This window comes from Mastigoproctus giganteus, chromosome 4 (assembly GCF_048544385.1).
Source record: "Mastigoproctus giganteus isolate SK-2022 chromosome 4, ASM4854438v1, whole genome shotgun sequence".
Lineage (NCBI taxonomy): Eukaryota > Metazoa > Arthropoda > Arachnida > Uropygi > Thelyphonidae > Mastigoproctus > Mastigoproctus giganteus.
In genome coordinates, this window is record NC_143578.1 from 169,601,995 (window position 1) to 169,626,335 (window position 24,341).

The following is a 24,341-nucleotide window of genomic DNA, read 5'->3' on the forward strand; positions in this document are numbered from 1 at the left end:
GCAGGGTACTAAGTACTATAGGTTTTGATACCTTTCGTGTTTGGGGATTTCATAAAAAAAAAGGTCATGCTGTATGTGAGAAATGCGATATGATTGCTAGAAAGATGTAGAAAGGGGAAAAAACATTGCCAATATTACTGAAGGATATTCTGTTTAAATTAATGTGATCCTTGAATATGTAGCATGATTATATATACTCCTATCACCCCAGCTAAAAAAAAAACATGAAATATGCTTTCTCCGATAAAAGGCAACATTTCAATTTTGAAAATTTGAAAAAAATTCTTGTTATGCATAATACATAACATTTTAAAAGCTAAACATGTTGCCATATTCAATTTTTTGAGGACACTTTGGTCCCTTTAGTAATAAAAACAGACTTCTGGACTTCAAGGGTTATACTCCCATTAGAGACAATATCTTTATCCATAGTTGCATTACCAAATAAATAGCAACACCAAAAAGGTGAGGTCTGCTATTTATTTAAAACAAGGCACTGTTATCACAACAGTTTCAAGCCCTACTATTCTCTCATTAGGAGGAGATTGGCCTTAATCAGTAAACTTATGCAAGCTGGTGAATAACGTATCAAGCCTACATGAACAACCTAGTAGTGTATGGAGAGGAAACTTTCAATTAAATGCATATGAAAAGTTATGTACAATTTTAATATCTAAAATTAGGCCACAGTTGTTCACACTGCAAAGTAATAAAGGTTAGGGGTAAATTTAATGCAGAAATTAAATAAATTGAAAAGTGTACACATCTCCAATTTCTGTGATGTGATTTTAAGAAACTGATATGTCATCATATCACACTGACAACCATCAGCAATTTTCAAATTATTTAAATGACTACAATGAAATTCTACAACCCTTACATGTAGAAAATTACAGCCATTATCTACTTTTGTTCATAAAGAATGCTATAATAGCATTTTGTACACAATGATATTTTTGCATATTGATAATCAGTTTATAATAAAGTCAAAATGACATTTCTGGAGTTTAGGCCTATTTTGAGTTGTTAGTTTGCTTGCCTTTTTAATTAGTTTTTAGTAGCCAAACTTCTGATTTTTAGTAATTATTTCATTTATTCGTAACTTTATATACATTTTTCACTTGACTTAATTTTCTTGTAATTCATAATATCAAAAATTTAAAAAAAATTGTAATAAGCACTTCAAAAATTCACCCAGTTTTCAACCTGCATGCCAAGTACAGGTTGGAAACCAAATAGAGATTCATTATAAAAATGAAAGGCAACCATATTGCAGGGAAAACAGTTATAATTAGTTCTGAAGGAAAAACTCTCTGGGATTGAGATTCAGTGTTTATACAATAGATCAGAACACCTCTTTCAGACAAGTTTCAGGAACAAGAGTTTTAAACAAATAAAAATGTGTAGGTTTCAAAATATGTAATGAATGCATCTTCTAATATAAATATGCTCTTATGTTAGTTTTATTAGAAGAAACTTCTGATAAAATAATTTTTATCTGATTAATGAGCAGAGTTTAAGTCAAATCTTTACGCATGTGCAAGAAGACCACCTTTCACACCCATACAGACACCCCTGTATATATGTATAATTAGACATTTCCAAAATGGGTTTTGATTGCATGTTTGTGTGTGTAAGAATAAAAATTCTGATAGCCCTATCTTTAGTAAAGTAATAGCTGGGCATCTGGAGAAACTTTATATGTAGCTGCAAAAAAATCCTCTAATCATATCAATTGCAAATCTAGTTACTTACAACAATAAGGAAAGTTCTCAACACACCATCCCATACAAACTCCAATCTCACGTAGCTTCATTTTTACCTCCATAACTCTGCAAATAAACAGATATTTGTATAAATGTGTAGTTCTAAACATTTTGATGTATGATTGGCATCATATATAGATTCCCAATTCCAAAATTCCTTGAAGTCCTATTGGTGGATTAATTACAAATTTGCATTAACAATGCCTCTCCTAATCACACACATGGTCTCAAGCATGAACTCATAATTATAAGGGTATCTGTAGAAGAGTGTTTGAAGGCCGATTTGCATGATATGTGAAACAAAACAAAAACTGCAACTGCAATCACACATCCGTATAGCTTTACTATGAAGACAATGAATGGTATTAATTACCTTAGCATGTCACAGCTGATGGCAAATGTTGTATTCCAGCAAGATGATGCATAACCAGATTCCCATAGTGCATTAACAGTATTCAGTGATATCCTCTGTAAATATTGTATTAAACATGAAACCACATCTGATACACTGTGCAATACTCCAATCTCATCTAGCTTCATTTTTTCCTGTTTTTTTTGGGGTTATATAAAAGATCAAGCTTGCATTCTACCATTAACAGCAACAATAGGTTCGCCTAGAATCCATGTGGCTGCAAAATCAATGATTTAGTAAAACCTCAGTGAAAACATTTTATAGCTGCAAAGAAGTGTAGCCTATGACTGACTATTATTTTGATGTGTGGGGTAGCATATCAAGTGCATTTACAACTTCCCTAAATTAAAATAAAAACTAAGTTTTTCTCCCAGAATGTTTTGAATTGTACCTGGAACCATTTCAGATGTTACTGAAATCAGGATGATAAATCTGATCACCTTGTATATATCTATATAAAGAATATCACTTTACTTTATCCATACTAAGAAAAAAATTTATACTGAAAATAAAAAAACAATGAAATTACATAACCTCTCAAACAATCTTTATGAAACTTTTTCAAACCATACACAAAGCAGAATTTTAAATTATTTTAAATTATGCTCTTAAAACAACTTCAATGTACTTTAACATTATCAAACAGTGTTTCTTTTTTTAAATTATACTTAAAAATGCACTTTGAAGAAACTATATCCATGATTATTCCATCAGCTATGTTGTGACAGCTGATGGAATTATACATAACACCAATATGAATGACAGCAACTATCCTATCATTATTATAATCTTCTACAATTCCTAAATTCGACACACTCAAAGAAATATCTTGAGACAGTATCCATCCATACGAAAGCATTCATACATACATACATATTTATATAATTCATTCATGATATGATTTTAAGAAACTGATATGTCATCATATCACACTGACAACCATCAGCAATAGCCAGAGAACGAACTGCATTATCCACTACTCACTGCTTAAATAAATCATGAAAGAAAGATTTAAACAAATGAACAAATAATTAATTAATTTGTATACTGTGTGGGTCATCATAATTAACAACTGGTAGCATTCATAGGATGGCAAGGAACCAAGTAAGTTACATATTACTAGTCTGATATAGATGAATTAAGCACTTCAACTAATAGAGAATAGTTAGTAAAAATTAACAGTAAGTTATGAAGACACCTGTATAAAAAGTTCAATTACAAGAAAACAAACTTGTAAATGACACATAAATACACAGTTATCATTACACCTTTCATGAGTGAGGTTCCCAAACATGCTTAGGCTCCCTGCAGTGAGTCTGATTGAGGTGGTCTCATTTTTTTTTTTTTTTTGATGGGGGAGTGTGTTCCTTTATGAAATTTTAAAGTTTTGCAAAAATGTCTCTCTTCATAAAATTGACTTTAGAAGTTGAATATAACCAAATCCTGCCATTTTGCCTTAACACATAAGATAATCCCCAATTGAATACTATAGTATACCTAAAACTGAAGTGTGTATGTGAGCCAATTTGCAAATTATTCTATATATCATGTTCCAATGGGTTGTAATGGCCACAGAGCCTGGTTGCACTGCACTGAGAGAGAGAGAGAGAGAGAGAGAGAGAGAGAGAGATAGAGTGGAAGGTGGACAGGGTGTTTTTTTTTTTTTTTTTTTGGTAGTTGTTGGCGCATCGGCTTCTGTGGCCATAGTGCACCTCCCAAGGTTTTTGCAGTACTTTGATCCAAGCCCGATGCGGGATTTGACCTTTGGGTTGCCAGGCAGGCACTTTACCCACCCGGCTAGCCCGGTCAGTGGACAGGGTGTGAAGAAGTCTGTACACAAGTGGTTTTCCCAGACTATATCCTACACAAATGCAAGTTATGGCTAGTCAAAGAGTACCAGGCATAGGGTGCATTCTGCCATTGCCAGAATGGCCTGCATTCCATTGCATCCAGTGGGGTTTCACAAAGGATTGTCAGAATACTAAAACATCACTAAAACATCCTATAAATCATCCCACTCCTGAAATATTCAGGAGTGGGGTGATTTATAGGATTAATTGTTCATAATATAACATGGGCTACATTGGTGAGGCAAAAACACATCTCAAGGATTGTTTGAAAAACTGCATAAATGCAATACGAAAAGCAGACTTCAGTTCAGCAACTGCCAAATACCTTTGGCAAAAAGGGTATCACATAAACCCTCACTTGGCAGTTATTACTGGATACAAAAATGACCAGCAGTGTCAATGCTATCTCTGTGATGATGCTATGTATATATAATATGATAAACAACTGCTGAACAGAGTTGGAGGTATACACCTGTCTCTGAATCTCTACAACTATACTACGACAGAATCTGATAGAAGGTAAGAAGGGAAGGGGAGATATGAACCACCTGGTGTGATTTTGGCATATGATAAAGAAGTATTCCACGTGCCATTTCAGTTATTTAAGCACACTACTAGATATGAATCAGTATGGCTGAAGAAGACAATGTCAAAAACTACTGCATTTTAATATAGTACCCTTAGTGTTTTAATTATATAACTTTTATTTTATTTATATAACTTACTTTAAAATTTTCTGTGTACTATATTTATTATATCTTATTTATATTTTAAATTGTATGTAACCATAATACTGATATAATTTTTAACATGGTGTGCTTCGCGTGTGAAAGAATTAATATATACTGTATTCCCAAACTTGGTGGGTTCTTTCCACTTTGAAATAATTGTCAAAAATGAACTAGAATTTTTTTAAAAAATTGTAAAAAACTCATTACTTTTTATTTTTTTATGAAATGTTACCCTCTACATCTATTTTTAACTTGATTTCATTAATTTCCAGATCTGAATTCCAGGGAATTTCAGCTTTTGTAAGCCAAAGTTGGACAAAAATAGTCAACACGTGTAATGTTCTCCAATTTTCAAAGATAATTTCATGCTGCCTTTTATTAAAACCATGTCTGCTATTAGTTGGAAACATGGATAACAGCATACTGGAAAAATTTCAAGACAATTTATAAGTATACGAACACATTATTTGAAATTTACTTGAAATTACCTTCAAAATAAAAGATCTCTGCATTCACCAGTCAATACATGAAAAATACAGATCCACACATTCAATCCTTAATGTGTTAATAAAATGGTCACCAAGAACAGGTAAGACAACATTCTGAAGTCACCTTCAATATTGTACTTTGTTTTATTACACAGTGAAAATTCTAAAGATTGATAAGAACAACAAATTTAAAAAATTAATTACATTATTCATAAAAAATTTTTGATACATCACAACAATATAATTCCATGTGTGTGTATATATGTATTATTGTGATGAATGAAAAGTGATGTATACAAGGCTTGCATGTGAACTGATTAGACATTTAGCTTTCTATTTGCATTTAGCAACTTATCTCACCAGACTGAAATGCAACTTTAAATTTTCACAGACATATGGGATAAAAAGATATGTAGTGTTTTTAAAATATTTCCTGCATGTAAACTTCACAACTGATCCAATTGTGAACTTTCCTATCTTTCAGAGGCAACACAGAGTTTGTACTAAATGCTTTTTATACATCAACTACACATGGCTAATATCAAAGATTATATTATATGGAAAGATGCCATAAATGTGTAATTTGGTCCATAAGCACCATACTTATGGGCAGAAGGGCAGGCAATAAATAGTTCAATTTATATTTACGAAATATTTCTTTGTGCATTTAAATAAAATGAAATATAATAAATATTTTACTTTGATTAAATTAAATAGTGGTATAAACAAACATTTCATTTAAATGGCTCCTGCTCATAAGTACAAATGCTGCTAAATTTATGATTCTTTGAAAGATAAAACCAGCAATATAAGGACTGATCATGCAGAAATTCTGATAAACCATTTGGCAAAAGCCACTAGATCATTCACCTATGGGGGATAAATAATTCTCAGATAGCTCACAGACTGACATTCACAAGTGAGGAATGTGTTAGAGATGGGAATGCAGAAGGGTATCAAATTCTAACAGAGTTAAATAACTCTGATAACTGAAGGGAGGAAGCAAAGGAGTCAAGCAAACCCTTAGCCATAATTATGAGAGCATCCTTGAATTTAGGGGAGGTTCCTATGGACTGGAGATATACAAATGTATCCCATTTCACAAAGGAAGATCAAAGGATGACAAGTAATTAAGGACCTGTTAGCTTGACTTCTATTCTGGGTAAAATAATGGAGTCACTGATTAAAGAAATAATGCAGGACCATCTAGACAGGAATGCAGATATACTGTCATCACGGTATGGATTTGTTAACAGGCATATCTCACCAATCTGACTGGATTACTATAACAAAGGAGCTGGATGCAAATAATAATTCAGACATAATACGAGACATAAGACACTGTTATACACAAAAGACTGCTGTATAAATTGGAGCAGTCTGGCATTAGGAATAAGTTACTGTTATGGATGAAAGGATGTTGAGTGGTAAAAGACAGAGTTGTTAGCAATTGGTACTGCTTTTCTTGAAATTTTTATTTCAAGGAAACTTGGAAACTACTAATACTATTTTATTAGTAGTTTCCAAGGGTTCAATGCTGGACCCACTATTGTTTTTATATTTATTAGTGATATTGATGTAGGCATATCAGGCTCAATGTCTCAGTTTGCAGATGACACAAATATTGGCAGAATGGATAATGATGGTAATCAGGTATGCTACTGCAACAAGATCTAGAAAAATTAGGCAAATGCACTGAAAAGTGGCAGTTGAAGTTTAACATTGACAAATTCAAGATATTACACGAGTAACAGAATAACGTACCAACATGAACACATACTTGTACACACATGGTAATTGAGAATGAAAAACACCTGAGGTAATTGTGCAGTCAGACATGAAGTCCTGTGAGCAGTGCAGATGGGATGCTTAGATGGCATGAGAGAACAATAACAGGGATTCATAAATAATGACTGGTGCCATACTATTAAGAAAAAGTTTGAAGTAAACTTATTGAAGTATCTAGCTCCCAGAAACAAAAAACTTATCCCAGTGTGTACACTTATTATTAACATAATAAGAGTACACACCAATAACTTCAGACATTGTTCCTGTTGGCCAAAAGTAGAAAGTAAATGATAGCACAGTGGTTTAACTACTTTTCATTCATCTAGAGAAGTCTGGGTTCAAGTTCCATTGTAGACTAGAAGAATTTCTAATGCCTCTTCAATTGAGGCCATAATCAGGTGGAGGGAGCAGAGTCCTTCCTCCACCTGGGAATTATTGCAAGTTTTTCAGCCTGCAAATAGGCCCAGCAACACACATGGTGCAATATGATCTAAGTTGCCAACATCCAGAAACATTTGTCAAAGGCTGTAGTATAATGGCGAAAACATTATGGTATCATACTATACAGTAACCCCCCGCTATTCGCGGTATCTGTATTCGCGGTTTCGCATATTCACGGTCGCTGATTTAAACCTAAAAAAATGTGAATTTTAAAGTGCCGTGAACATTTTTCGCCATGAAAAAAACATGGGCGTGGCTAAAATCATTTTGCCCAGTCCACAGAGTAGTACAGTCAGTCGTCATATAACACGTGTTTGCACTACACGAATTCGATCCGCCATGAAAAAAACATGGGCGTGGCTAAAATCATTTTGCCCAGTCCACAGAGTAGTACAGTCCATCATCGTATAACACGTGTTTTCACTAAACGAATTCGATCATACACGATTTATAAACAGGGGAACGATATCTTATATAACACGAAACAAATTCGCTTAAGCACGATTCGCCTTTGTGATTACAAGAAATGGCAGTCGGACAGGAATCACCCCAAATGAACGCAACACGATAGGAATGAAGAGAAGATTCTGAAAATGTATTTATTTTTTTATAGCAGTGAAGGGGAAACACATTTCACCATAATAATGTAAAATTCCAGCTATCGGTATTATCGCAAATGTAATTAGATCGAGTTTACTACCTGTTTATAACAGATTCCACTAGCAAGAACGCAACTGGAAATTATTTTTATTGTTTTATTGTTTACTAAAGCAGAAATGTGCTTTAGTAAAATGTGAGCTAGTGAGGTGTTAATAGAGTTGTCTCTGCCTTTATGGTGTTGTTTATTCAGTTGCTATATGCTCACAGCTTTGTTTATGTGTATCAAGCATGCCTCCTCATTTTGTAATTGTGCTTTATTCCCTAAAAATGAGTAAAAATAACTTAAAAGGTGTAAAAAGGAAGCGTCTTGCGCTCAATGGGTGGGGGATGACAAAATCGCGAGCGTGGATGTTTCACGCTAATCCTTGTTCAGTATGTGTAATGCGCTTGTTATAGAAGGTTTCATCTCTTGCTTTTAATTGATACATTTACAAAAGTGAAAAATCTACCATTTTGCAGTGTGTTGGTGTAAACAGACTTTTTCGAGTGTGTTAACATTAAAAGAAAGTGACTTTATTGTGGACAAGTTCTTTTCTAATCCTACAAAAATATGGCTGCGAATAACAAGGGAATTGTGAAAAGATCAAAGAAGGTGATGACATTAGCGAGTAAAACTGAATTAGACAAAATTTCTAATGGTGAAAGTGTCTCCTCAGTGGCAAAACATTATAAAATCAATGAGTCAACGATGCGATCAATCAAGAAATCGGAAGAAAAAATCCGCCATAGTGTCCGTGAAAACACGCTAATTGCATCAAAAATTTGCTCTGAAACTTGTGATGTGAAATTAGAAAAAATGGAAAGGACTTTAAATCTGTGGATAGAAGACCGAACTCAAAATAAAATCCTGTTAAGTTCACTCATCATTCGTGAAAAGGCAAAACACCTTTATCAGCACTGTAGCGAAACTGGTAATAGCACTGGCGGGATAATTTTTTAGCCAGCAAAGGCTGGTTTGAAAGATTTAAAAATCGATATGGCCTTCATAATGTGAAACTGGTAGGCGAGTCTGCATCAGCGGATTTCGTGGCTGCAGAAAGTTTCCCGACTGAACTAAAAAAATTAATTACAGACAAAGGATATGTTCCCGAACAGGTGTTCAATGCAGACGAAACTGGGTTGTTTTGGAAGAGAATGCCAGCCAGAACATACTTAACACAAAATGAAAAATCTGCTCCTGGATTCAAAGCTTCCAAAGATAGGCTTACTCTTTTGTTTTGTGCAAACACTGACACATGATCAAACCAATGCTCGTGTATAAATCGCAGAATCCATGTGCTTTGAAGGAAAAGAATAAAGGTCATCTTCCAGTTTATTGGAAATCCAATAAAAAAGCCTGGGTAACAGCTACACTTTTTAGAGAGTGGTTTAATGATAGCTTTGTGCAAGAGGTGGAAAGTTACTTAGCTTCAAAATCTTTGCCTTTCAAAGTTCTGCTTCTTATTGATAACGCGCCAGGACATTCAAGCAGTCTAGAATTTGACTACCCAAACGTTGAAATTGTGTTTTTGCCACCCAACACCACATCACTTTTACAACCGCTAGACCAAGGTGTGATTTCTGCGTTTAAGTCCTACTATGTTAGGAGAACTTTTACTGGCTTAATTGAAAAAAATGGAAAGGGAGTCAGACTTAACTGTAAGCCAAAGTTGGAAAAATTATAACATTGCAGATTGCCTAATCAACATCAAGACATCGGTTGATGAGATAAGTGCATCTACAATTAACGCGTGTTGGCAAAAATTGTGGCCAGAAGTGGTTGTTGCTAAAACAATCCCTAATGTCAATGAACTGGTTGCCGATATTGTAGAAATAGCACAGGGAATAGAAGGCGGGGGCTGTGAAAACATTGATGCAACAGACATTCAGGAACTTATTGAGACTCATGCAGATGAACTTACAATAGAAGAGTTGGATGAATTAGTAACAAGGTCAAATGAAAACCAAAATGATCCTGAGGAGAACGATCTCGACATTGTTAGACCAGAGTTAAATAGTAAGTCATTAAAGGAAATCTTTAGCGCCTCTATACAACTTTCAGAAAAGGTGGTGGAAACGGATCTAATTTGGAAAGAAGCATCAAGTTTAAATGAGACCTAGAACAATTACTCTTGCCTTACGGGGAAATTCAAAAGGAGCTCAATTAAAAAAATGAAGAAACAAACTTCGATTATGAGTTATTTTTTGCCCAGCAACCCATGTTCTTGATATGTTTTTGAAAGGTTTGTTTAAAATGTCTAATAAATATGTACAGTATTACATTTAATAAATTGTTTCTTATTTTCATTTCGATGCCTTATGCTTGTATTTTTCTATGTACTCTCTACGTTTGTCTATGTATATAGTCATATTATGTAGGTAAATACCCATAATACGTACAGACAAAATTTTAGACTAATTTTTGTTATATATTTCATACTTTGGAATGGAACCCTTTTATTACAATGGGCGCGCGCCATAACTCAGTATTCGCGTTTTCAGTATTCATGGAATTTCTCAGGAACGTAATCCCCGCGAATAGCAGGGGTTTACTGTACTTATTTTTAAGAGTTAACTTTGTTTTGAGTTTTTTCAATATTGTAATTGTGGAGATAAATTAAAATAGTACATTTAATACATACTAACGTAGTGTTCGGCATTTATTCTCAAATTTAAATGTTCGTTATATGCTTAATGTCATAAAAATCATTTATAACACAACAAAATTTTGATATCACTAAACCAATATTTCCCTATGATATGCTAAAAGAATAAAATAATGATGATAAAAGATGTAAAATTACATTGTGATATAAGTTAAAGTTTGTTCCTTTCCCAAGTCATTGCTAACAAGCAATGCAAATTATGAATTGTGTGTGTGTGTGTGTGTGTGTGTGTGTGTGAGAGAGAGAGAGAGAGAGAGAGAGAGAGAGAGAGTACATGACTGCCAGCCCTCCTGTACTTTCATCATAGAATTCCTACCTTTAATAAACTATGGTAAGCATTTAGTATAAGTATTCTCTATTCTCTGTACTTTATGAAAAAATAATTCTAAATTTCTTATAAGTAATCTCAGTAAATAGAGCAATTAGCAGCAATCCTATGAAATTGGAGAAGTCAGATGTATAAAATGAAAGTAAACCTGTTTATTCCATTTTGTATACAGAATAATCAGAGATTATGATAAAGAAAAGTACTGGTATGTATATAATTCATATTTCATACAAATAAGCTGCATGACATTCATAAAATGTTAAATATTTTCAAATTACAGTACACATTCAAAAATACATATTCTAAAGCACACCAAATCTTAGGTATAAATACATCATGTAAGAGCCATAAAGGCATGCAAATCCACACACAAATATGTACATATTGCCTAAATCTCAAGCAATATGAATCCCCTTAAAAAAAATGTAATAGGCTTCCAAAATGTTACAATATGCAAATGACTGCAGCTGCAAATCTATTATTAAAGCTTTTATATCATTTTGTTGCAAATAAATAGATTCACTCTATTCGTGCCTGTGTGTATATGAGAAAGAGAGAGCATGTGTATGTGTGGTCTGACCAATAAATATAAATATTTTAAATAAATATATTCACCTAAATTGCAATTAACTGTTATCTGTGAACATGAAACAATATATTCACAAGTATAAAATTTCTTCTAGAAAGAAGAAATTCACAGCACAAAACAAGTATTGCATATTTATATATGCATTTCATTTCTCTCTGCAATCCTTTCAATAATAGTATAAGTTTAGAAACTACCAGTAAAATTAATAAATAATTCTGCATTAAAACCTGTAGGGATAAAACTATTCCAAAAATGTAATATATGGAATTTAAGTTCCATTCATCATAAGAAACATTCGAAAAACTTTTTCAATAATTTTTTTAATTTTTAGTAGTTTGTATTTAGTATATAAACTGCCTTAACACAGAATCAACAACAATTTGCATGTATCACTTACGAAAGAAAACTTTGTCTCTCATGATGGAATGCAGTTCAAGCGTCATACAAGAACAATAACTTAATAAGTGAGCAAATCGAAGGTTAGTGACTAAAAGGCCTAACTATCTGAAGTGAGTGTTTCACAGCATGATAAATATGGAAAATCTGGCTCAAAATAGGTGCAGTGTCAGGATCACTGAGCCACCTACTATTTGGATTTTCTAACATATGAAGTAGAGCTAAAAGAAAAGAGAAAAAAAAAAAAAAAAACAAGTTAGGTAATATACACATTGCATTATATTTTAGGCACATTACCAAACAGTAACAATACTCTCTATAAAAAAAAACAACAAAAAACTAACTTTTATGCATGAACTGAGAGCATTTCATTTTTGTGCATCTGCCATATTGCCATTCATTTCTTCAATTAGCAGGCAACAAACATAATACAATATAAAATACATAGATAGCCTATGTGATATGCATGAAAAAAATTAATAATAATCGTCAGATTTCCATTGGTCCAATTTTAATTAAATTTCAGAAGGCTCAACAAATCATTCTAAAGGAGCCAAATTATTAAATTTCATGAAAATCCTCCGAGAGATGAGCTATTACATATGGTCAGATATACAAATAAATAATAATTGTAAAATTTCTAATATTTCAATTTTAATGAAATTTGGGATAACTCAACAAGTCTGTCTATGAGAGCTAAATATACAATTTCATCAAAATCTATCCACTTAAAATCAAGTAATTACATGTGGACAGACAAAAAAATAATAACTGCTAAATATTCATTAGTTTGATTTTCATGAAATTTGAGATGGCTTGACAAATTTTTCTAAATGAGTCAAATATAAAATTTTATGAAAATCCATCTACAAAGATGTCAAGTTATCACACATGGATGGAGGGACAGATATGGTAAAGACAAAAGGTGCATTACACAAATAAGATAACATGTATAACAAGTTTTGAAAATAAAAGAGCATAAACAAAACACAAACCAAAGGTTCAAAGCGAAGCCAAAATTCTAGAGGTGATTAAGAATGTAATGCATGGGATACATATAAATTAACATGTGACACATATAAATTAACATGTGACACAGAAGCCTATGGTAGATATAAGCTGGTCTGTAACCAAGTTACAAAGGAGGTTAGGCAGGTGAAAACAGATTACGAAAAATCTTTGGCAACGAATGCGAAATAAAACAGCAAAGAGTTCTTTATTTATGTAAACTCTAGGAAGAAGGGGATGAATCAGATTGGTCCACTTGATATCGATGGTTCAACTGTTGAAGATCCTGCTCAGGTAGCTAACAAACTAAATGAATATTTTGCAACTACATTCAAACATGAGGAGTTATTCAGGGAGGGGAATGCCAGAGGTGTATTCAACTCTGGCAGTAAAGCTAGATAATCTTGTAATAACTGAGAGTAAAGTGGAGGAGAAATTGTTGAAGATAAACATAAGAAAGGCACCTGGGGTGGATGGGATCTATCCAGTTATATTAAAGGAGGCAGCAAAGGAAGTAAGCAAACCCTTAGCCATAATTATGAGAGCTTCCCTGGACTCAGGGGAGGTACCCATGGACTGGAGGGTCACATGTGCAAATGTGACCCCAATCCACAAAGGAGGATCAAAGGGAGACACAGGTGATTACAGACCTGTTAGTTTAACTTCTGTTCCAGGGAAATTAATGGAGGCACTGGTTAAAGAAGCATTGCAGGATCATCTAGACAAGACTTCACTTATAGTACGGACACAGCATGGGTTTGTTAAGGGGAAGTCTTGTCTGACAAATTTGATTGGATACTATGATGTAGTCTCAAAGGAACTGGATGCAAAGAATAACTTTGATGATACACATTTGGATCTTAGAAAGGCCTCTGATACTGTTGCACATGGAAGACTGCTTCAAAATTTGGAGCAATGTGGCATTGGAGGCAAATTGCTGCTATGGATAAAGGGATGGTTGAGTGGGAGAAGACAGAGAGTGGTAATCAATGGACATTGCTCTTTGTGGACTAATGTTATTAGTGGAGTAGTCCCTCAGGGTTCAATATTGGGTCCATTGTTGTTTTCTGTATTTATAAATGATATTGATGATGGTATATCAGGCTTAATGTCCAATGTTTGCAGACGATACGAAGGTTGGCAGGGTTGTTAATGACAGTACACTGCTGCAACAGGATCTAGAAAAGTTGAGCAGATGGGCTGAGAGGTGGCAAATGAAGTTTAATATTGACAAATGTAAAGTACTACATATGGGAAGCAGTAATCCCAGAGTAATGTATCAACTCTGTGGTACCACACTGACAGTGGTGGAGATTGAAAAGGATCTGGGGGTAATTGTGCAGGCAGATATGAAGTTTTTTAAGCAGTGCAGACGGTCTGCAAGAGTAGCTCATGGTGTCTTGTCAATGATATAGAGGAATTTTTCTAGCAGGGATAAGGAGGTTATTATCCCCTTGTATAAGGCAATGGTCAGGCCACACCTTGAATACTGTATACAGGTCTGGAGGCCTAATTTTAAGAAGGATGTAGAGTTGTTGGAACGAGTACAGAGAAGGGCAACAAGATTAGTGAATGGAACAAAGGGTTGCTCTTATGAAGAAAGGCTTAAGTTTTGCAAATTACAGTGTCTGGAGACTAGGCACCTGCAAGGTGTGTGTGTGTGTGTGTGTGTGTGTGTGTGTGTGTGTGTGTGTGTGTGTGTGTGTGTGTGTGTGTGTGTGTGTGTGTTTTATGGCGCATAAGCTTCTGGGGCTATAGTGCACCACCTGCGAGGTGATCTGATTGAGGTGTATAAAGCCTTGAATGGTTTGAGCATGCTCAATGCGGATGAGATTCTTCCTCTTGCTCAGAATAATCGCCTGAGAGGGCATAAATTCAAATTGAGGAAAGATGATTGTAGGATAGATGTGCGGAAGTTTGCCTTTAGCCAGCGGGTGGTTGATTGCTGGAACAAACTTCCATCTGTCATTGTAGAAGTTGATAGCTTAAATAGATTCAAGGCAGAACTTGACAAACATTTGAAACGAGTGGATGGGTGAAATAATGGTTTTTTTTTTTTTTTTTTTGGCTGATGCTATATAAGCTTGCTTTCTTGCATCATGTGCCTTTGCTAATGCTAATGTGTTGAAAAATTGATAGTCTGTGGGGATATACAAACATATGCAGAATGTGAGGATTAAGTGAAAACTCAGCATTCTCATGTGTATATGTGTGTGTGTGTGTGTGTGTGTGTGTGTGTGTGTGAGAGAGATCAAAGAACAGGGTTGATGGCCACAAAGGAATTAAGATGAGGAGCCCATTAAGTACTCAGCAACCTAGCTCAATGCTAGACATAGCACTCACCACAGTCCAGACATTTTATCTCATATATAACCCCACTTGAACCCTCAATAGGTACAGAATCTTTTACCTTTTTGACATGACTGTGCAATCTTCACGCGCCTCCGTAGCCAGGTGGGCAGGAGCAGCAGTCCGTAGCACACGCTTCTTGATTAGACCGGGGTTCGAGCCCATGACCACCAAATACGGAGGATGTGGAAAGGTCAGGAAATGACCACTGCATATCCCCGGAGCAATATGGCCTTAGTTGCTAATGCTCCTAAAAACCAAATAACAACAACAGCAATCTTCACCCTGTGGCAGCTGCACACAGCATGTCTGACAGGTGTGTAATATTCTAGGGATCTACTCTGTTAAGCCCAGATAGTAGGGAATGTTTGCAGTAACAGGCAAGTGAGAATGCCTCTCTTTGCCCATGTTCAGCTTCTCTATGTTTGTTCAAGATCTTCTGGGAGGTAGCTGCATTTTCAAAGATCCACCGTGACACATTTTATCTCCTCATTCTATCCTTTGTGCAGTGTTATAAAGCATGCAATGTCCGCGGCACATAGGTTTCCTATATACTCTTTTTACTCTGGGGCCATCCCTACCTCCAAGATGAAATTAATGAAATGGGAGAACCATTAAATTCAATTCATTCAGTTTACCTTGGAGGTGGAATTAGATGGTACCCTCCATTTCCTTGATGTGTTGGTTTTTAGGGTTGGCCCAGAGTAAAAACAAGAGTGTACAGGAAACCAATTTTAATTTAATTTTATATATTAATTTTATCTATCATTTTATCTCTTTTATTTCTACAGTTCTCAGTGTATTTTATTTTTACAACAAAATTTTATCCTGTCTTATTTTATCTTATTATTGGTATAATTCCATTGCAGTTATTATGAATTTATATGATATTCCTACTTCAAAAATTTTCAAAAATATTTACATTAAAATTAATAATGGTACAAGAAAGGACTGAAAACTGTGGATTCATGTTTGAAATGAATAATGGTACATGGGATTCAATTAGGCTACCTTACTATATAAAAATCAGTGAAATTTTTATATATCAAGCAATTTGCAATTTTATCAAATATATATCAAATATTTTATCAAATATTTTATATATCAAGCAATATGCAATTTTATCAAATTCTATTGAATTTTGCAGTTTTATCAAATTCTATTGAATTTTGCAGTTTTATCAAATTCCCATAAATATTTTATTTGTGCAAGTCAAGCTTCAATACACTGAGGTAAGGAAGGACAGAACAGACAGATTTAAAGCATCCAACACAAAAGAAAATGGGGATGTTGTGAAATTGGAACATTGGGCCCTTAACAAATTTTTTGAAGGGAGTAGGCCAAAACCTAAATGCATGAAAGCTGTATATGATAATGCTGCCCCTTCTGAATACCAGATAAAATTTTGGGGTAAAGAATCCACAGAAGATGATTTCCCACTCAAGAAAATCAACAGAAGTGATAAATCCAGAAATGAAGACCTGGTTATGCAGGATATATGATATGTACGATGGGTCTTCAATAACAATGATTAACTGGTTCCTTAAAGAACCAATTAATGATGGATATTATTATTATTATTAATTAGTATGTATTAATATTGCATTTGTTACAATATATATTACAAGTTTTTTTTGTTTTTTTTTGTAGTTTTATTAAACCAGAAACTCAAAAATATAAATCAGATTTTCTTAATGCATTAAATTTACCAAAAATAACAAGTGACATGAAATAAAATATTTCATGACATTAATTATTGGTAAACCCTATGCAATATCTCTGTTCTTTGTTCTTACCTAAAAAAGTTTTAGGATTGCTTAGACCTAACTGAACTATAGGATTCGCCATGATAGCCGAATGAATTGGACCTTCAGGATCCAAACCTACTTCCAAATCTTCAGACGATTTTTTGTCACTCAATAACCACTCACACTGGAAAAGAAATATATATATATATATATATATGCACACATAGATATATACCTGTAATTCTATCAATTATTTGACATACAATATTAGGTATCCAGGAACTGATATATTTTAAGCTGATATCATTAAAGTATCAGATGATTGCCTTCATCTTGTGTTCAAATTACACTTGGGTGGTACCACACTCAAGCAGGAGAAGAATGAAAGCAACCTAGGAAGTACTATACAGTCAGATACGTTTTTTGAGCAATGCAGACAAGCTACCAAGAGAGAGATTATGAAGTTCTGTTACTGATATACTATAATTTTACTGGCAAGGACAAAGAGGTGATAATCCCACCATAAAAAGCGATGGTTAGATCTCAGCCATTGCTTTTCTTAAATTGGGGCTTCTAGATCTGCAGTCTGAAAATTCCATTTTAATAAAGCTGTAGAATTACTGGAGCAGCAACATTAGTCAAGAATATAAAAGGGTATTCTTACCTTGAAATACTTCATTTCTGAAAACTGGAGCACTTGGAAAATAAGCACCTGAGAGGAGCCCTGAGTAATGTGCTTACCCAGTGCTATGAATGGACTGAGTAAGCTAAGTGCTGATAGTATCCCTACTCTTTCTCACAAGACAAACATAAGGGAACATAAACTTCAAAGTGTTTGACAGGGTAGTAAACTATGTGAACATATTGCATTAAATATATTTACAGAGGAGTGCTGTCAATAAAACAGGTGAATTCGGGTTCCTGATTAGAACAACTAATGCTGACAAAATAGGGCTAACGGAAACGTGGTGCCACCTTCAGGTAGGGAATAACAAGTTTTACCACGAATGTACACCACTCGCCAGTTAAAACACCATCATTTATACTGCAGGTCTTCCTGCCTCATCCTGCCGCTGAAAGATATTCTGAGAAAAATATCAATGTTGCTTCTGCAAACCTTGCACTGCAGGAGGCTTTCCCTCTCAAATCACCCAGTCTTGACGAGGAAAGGAAAAAGCTGGATTTTTCAGAAATCCGCCTGCTGAGTTAAAAAGCAAAGATTACACCTCTCATACCTTACCTTTTCTTTGAGTGACAGGATTTGCTAATCTTCTTCAAGGTCACTAACCCCTACACTGTTTTAGCCACTGCAGTTAGTTCTGAGTGTCTATTGTTTGTGTAAGGGTTGTCACTGCAAATAGAAAAGGCGATCTGTAGTTTGAGAACTTATCTGGGCTGGTTGTCTTTTTTGTGACTGTTCAGTGTGTATTGGTGAATTTTTACATTTTTGCAAACTTTAGAGATGTACGTAACTATCATTCATAATAAATTACAATTGATTACAATGGGTTATGGTGAATGTTAATAAAAGAAAGTCTTACACCATCAAGGAAAGGTGGACTATAATCAAAAGAGTAAAAAGTGGTATCTTGAAAGCACAAATAAAATGGGAGTTGGATATTCTGGAGGGAACAATATGACTGCAGAAGAAGGAAGGCTATGTTCCTTCTTGGATAAGTTGGACAGAACTGGACTGGAAAAGAAGGAATCAAGACTGCAAGAACGAGAAAGTGGATGATTGGTTATATACATGGTTCATTCAGAAATGCAGTTTAGGGTATCCAATGGCAGGATCCATTCTGAAGATGTAAGCAGAGAAATGTTTTCTTGATGGTGAATTCTCTGCTATTGATGGATGGCTTTAGTTGAAATGACATGGTATTAGGGAAATAACAATTAGCGGTGAAGCAAAATCAATAGTTACATTTTCGAAGAGTTAATAATCGTGGATAAGAATAAAAAAGCAATGTCTGGACACAGCATGAACGCTATAAATGTAAGAAAAAGACTGAATTTGAAAATTAAATTAGACATTTTGAATTGAATCGATTCCAGTCAATGACAAGCAGATGTGTGCCATAATTTAGGACTGGCAGGTTTAACTGTAAGAACAATTATAAAAAAAAAATAATTAATTTTAGCAGCAGGAAAGACAGTTGTTCCACTACAAGCAACTAGGGCTAGGCCAGCTATTAGGGATTGAAATGGAGAGAGTTTTAACTAATTTTATTGCAGTTAAATCCAATGCAGAATTCAGTCAAGTTAAATGTTATAAAAAAAAAAAAAAAAAAAGAGAAAGAGAGAGATTAGCCTATATGATGAGCTGAAGAAAACTCACCTAGGAAAAAAAAAAAAAAAAAAAAAAAAACGTGGAACCATTTAAAACTAGAAAGGGCTGGTTGAATAGATTTAAAATCCAGGGAGAAGCCGCAAGTGCAGATCAAGGAGCCAAAACTTTCAAAAAAGAACTTGTTCAAATTACTGAAGAGGGGTAATTATGTGTTATACTTCTCAACAAGTTTTTAACATAGATGAAGCAGGACTTCTTGGAAACGAATGCCTAAAAGAAGTGTCATATTGAAAGAAGAAAAAAACATGACAGATTTCAAAGCAGCAAAGGATCAGTTGGCTTTATTGTTGGGTGATAACGGCTGCAGGGGATTTAAAATTAAAGCCCCTTTTAGTTTACCAGGAAGAGGGCCCAAATACAACCCAAAATAGACACATTTTTCATGATTAAATTCACCAATTATTTAAAATCAATTTAGGTCAATTAAATTCATGATTTTAATTGGAATTTTAAGTTTAATTTTGATACCTAAGTAGTTACCACATAATTATATATGTATGTAATGCAGAATATTTTACATGTACAAATATTTGAATATTAAATATTTTGACCGACACTTGTTCATCTTTTCACTACCGTACATTATTGATTAGGAAATATCCTATGGCACCGACTGCAACTCACAAATACGTATGCTACCTTATGGGAATGTGGTGCTTGCTTAGCGCGGAATCACTTAGCACACTGTTTTTCCGGAAAGAATTATCAGCGTTAAGCAGGGGTCACCTGTACTGTTTCTTCACAAGTTTCTTCACTTGCAGAGACAATTTATTGGTCGATTCTGGGTTATCTGTGTGTGGAATCACGAATGTATATAATTTAAGTTAATAAAGAAACTTATTATTATTAAATAAGATGAAAACAGTAATCAGAAAACTGCTGAAGAATATCCACTGCAACAGTACAACTAATGTTGGCGTTAACAAATGAGAATCACATGCGGTCTCTGTCTTCTTCCAAAACGAATTTTGAAAACCTTTCATTTCAAACATAACTTCTGTGTCTTTCTTTTTTCAAAAAATATTGTGAAAGCAATGAAAGAATGCAGTAAGCTGCTAAGTACAGAGTCATTGCCAGTGTGATACAGGAAAAAAATATATATTAATAATAATAATAGTGCATGCAACTGTTTCTTGGCAGAAAAAACATGACTGAAAGAATTGCAATGGATTGTTTTTGAAAAACAAAAATATCGTACTTCCTTTCTTCAATGAGTATTGCATCTACTAACACAAAATCGAGGAAATTCATTCATTGGAAGCTACACTGGAAATGGGAAAAACTGGTGTAAAACTGATAACACTGCAATGTGCATATTTTAAAAAAAGAAAAAGTTTGCTTTACTAAAATTGTTTTTAGGAATCAATATCAATACAGCACCTTTTCTGGATGCATATTTGATCTTCTAATGAAATTTCAAGAAAATATTTCTATTGATAGCTGCGTTACAAACTTTGAAAACTTGTGTCTTCTCATGAACATTCATAAACCAAACAACACTAGCCGACCGGGCTAGCCGAGTGGGTAAAGTACCTGCCCGGCAACCCAAAGGTCGCGGGTTCGATTCCCGCCTCGGGCTTGGATCAAAGTACTGCAAAAACCTTGGGAGGTGCAATATGGCCACAGAAGCCGATGCGCCAACAACTACCAAATCAAAAAAAAAAAAAAAAAAAAACAGCACTAATCCTTTATTACAAAAAAAGTACTTCGTTACAGTGTGGGTAGTGGAAAACATTTTCTGCTTCAAAACGATGGACAGTACTCGTCCATATTCCATCTGGAAATAATGTCGAGTGGTGAAAAAACAGGAACATAGGTGTTTTATTCTGAGAAGTCCCGCACGGTAAAATCAAACAGGAAGTTATTCTTTATGTTACCGAAAATAATTCTGTAAGACAGAGTCTTACAAATACCTTAATCTCTGATTAAGAATATCAGCTAGAAATAAAATAATTTTACAAACAAAGAAAACAACATTTCAGAATTATTTCAATTAGTGGGAGTTGGCCTATTGGTACAGCACATAAAGCATAGATGCAAACATCAGTATTGATTTCTGCATCACAGTATCAAAGTTTGCATTTTTTTTCACTAATTAATATTAGAAGTTCATCAAAATTCTCTATTCTATTTCAAAACTCTATTTCTATCGACATTCTGTAAAATAAAAACAATTCTCAGAAGACTTCCTGTGTGTTTCAAACATAATATAAAACTTCTTTTTTTAGACTATTTGAATGTGCTGGATGAATTCACCATTGTTGTTTTCTCTTTCTACTCGCAATCAGCACTACATAAGTGAGTCACTGGTGATATCCAATGAAATGTTAGAAGAATCCCCGTCTGGTTTCAAACAATCTTGACGTTAGGAGCACTACATGCAGTTTGCTGTTTTGGAGGCATTCACGACGCCAGCTTACACTTGTGCTTCAAGCACTCATCTAGTATAGCCCTAAAGGTGAGTATGGCTCTTGGAGCTGATGTCATATATCCAGTAATTCTGAGGGAGGTGGCAAGGCAGTGCATTAATTCATTAAGGTTAATTATGGATTGGAGAAGTGCCAATGTACTGCCAATACATAAGTGGTTCTATGAGCAAAGTGGGTAACTACCAACCAGTCAATCTAACTTGAACGGTAGGGAAAATCATGGAGTCAACGATAAATCAAGAGTGCAATACAAGATCATTAGATGGAAATGGAATTCTGAAGGAAATACAACATGGTTTTGTAATGGGAAAATCATATTTAATAATTTAGTTAACTATTTGGACAAAGATATTGAGTTGGTTACAGAAAATAATTGATACTGTTTACAAATAATTGATATTGTTAAGGATTTCAGCAAAGAATTTGACTCGATCTCACAGAGGTTACTGTACAAGCTGGAACATGTTACGATTACAAGTGAAATTTATAAGATGGACTGCAGAATGGCCAACAAGCAGGAGACAATTGTGATTAATGGTGGTTATTCTTCAGATTGGACTAACTAAGTGGTGAGGTTTGGTTCACCAAAGATGAGTACTGGGACCGCTGCTGTTGTTGAAATTTGAAGGTGTCAAATTGGTAGAGTATTTAATGATCAGTGCCAAGCAAGCAGAGCTTGGCACTGATCTTCTTCAGGATGACTTGGACTTCAGGGATGGTCAGAAAAATGGCAGAGCACATGTGATTATTGCTAGTGCTGCAGCATGGCCTATGTGATCATTGAATGAAATATTACAATATGGAAAGAGAGAATATTAACATTAGAAGGATACACAGAACAGATATAACTGCTGTGAGAGTTTTATAGTAGGGATGCAAAGCAAAATAATGAGATATCGCCATTAAGTGTAAATTTTGTTTTTTATGTTTTGAATAAGTATCTATTCGGTGTTATTGCTGGATTTTGTTTTTTTTTTTTTTTTCTTTGGAGAGGATCCAGGTGATATTTTCTTGGTAAGAATACAAGGTGCTTGGCATCATTCAACTGATATATTTTCAGCATTCAGCAAAGATAAATACTTCACAAAGTAATCACACACACACCAGAAAGAGATATGTAAACTTTATTTCACTAGTATTCTGCTGTTCTACAAAAGAGTCCATCTTTTGTAGAACAGAAAAGAGTCCATCTTATTCTGAGCAAAATTGTTGCTCAGAATAAGAGAAAGGGGCTGAGTTTGGTTAAAGTCAATCTGTGGAAGACTGATCGATCTTCACTAAAGTGATCATTACTTTTTTTGCTATTTTGCTTGCAGAACTAATGCTCCTTGAGAGCCTGGTTTCTTGAGCCTACAGTTGATGCACATTATGCTAGTTTGCCATATCCATGTCCAGAGCTTTAAGGCCATTTTATTTGAAGTCAGAATTGGATCCTGCGAAATACAAATAGCTTGTCTAATTCATGAAGACTGCCAAAACCAAATATTATTTGCTATTTTTTGGTGTAATTTTGTAACTGGTATGCATATTCAATAAATGACGTTTCTTTTTATTTACTGAAGGTGTTACTATGTTCAATAAATGTGGTGTAAATTACTGAATGAAATTGAATTTTATCTGGCTCATTGTCCTGCTGCATCTGCTACAGGCATGTTTCCCCCTCAATGACCTCCATCAGCACACTGCTAGTGCTTACTGCATAAATTCTACCCTCACAGCTAGTGCTTATATAAGAATATTGTCTCATCTGAAAGAGCAGGAACTAATGCATTTAATAGGTAGGATACAAAAATATACAAATTATATAAATAAACAGGAGCTTTCGGGACAATGAGTCCCTTCATCAGCTAAAATATAAAAACATTAATATACAAAAATGTTACAATGGAATACCAAATAATGCCAGGTGTGGTCATGTATTAGACAAGTGAAGCACATGCACGAGGTTGGTGAACGTTAAATGGGAGGAACATTAAATAGGTAACTGTGTAGACTCAGACACTTGCTGCTGAGAATGTGGGGCATATTGCCAACATTTGTCACATTACAAGACAACTGCCTCCATAACTGGGTGCATGCACACATCTCTGTTGCGATTGAAGACACTATGCAACTGGTTATATGCAGTGTTTCAAGCCAAGATTGTTGACAGTAGTTATGTGGCTGGTCAACGAACTCAACACCTCGTAAGGGGTTGAGGTTGTGTTGCTCAGACCAATAGTGTTCCACGATTGTAGAGTGCCCGGAGTCAAATCTTAACCAAAAAACTGAAACTTTCTTTTCTGCATTTAGCAGAAAAGAAAACTACTAAATGCTAAACATAGCATTTAGCAATATCACATATTCAGATATTAACAAAAACT

The 24,341-nt window shown here is 34.5% G+C and overlaps 1 protein-coding gene across 1 annotated transcript in view; it reads right to left on the reverse strand.

Annotated features, from left to right (window-relative positions):
• Positions 1-12,082: 12,082 nt before the first annotated feature.
• The window catches only part of Kpc2 (Kip1 ubiquitination-promoting complex subunit 2), a 112,531-nt gene continuing 100,272 nt past the window's right edge, over positions 12,083-24,341 (reverse strand). Inside the window, exons 9-10 of the mRNA XM_090373008.1 lie at positions 17,248-17,383; positions 12,083-12,315 (exon numbers count right to left, since the gene is read on the reverse strand). Coding sequence (XP_090229134.1) covers positions 12,179-12,315; positions 17,248-17,383 — 273 coding nt within the window. The 3' untranslated portion in view covers positions 12,083-12,178. The remainder of the gene's footprint in view (positions 12,316-17,247; positions 17,384-24,341) is intronic.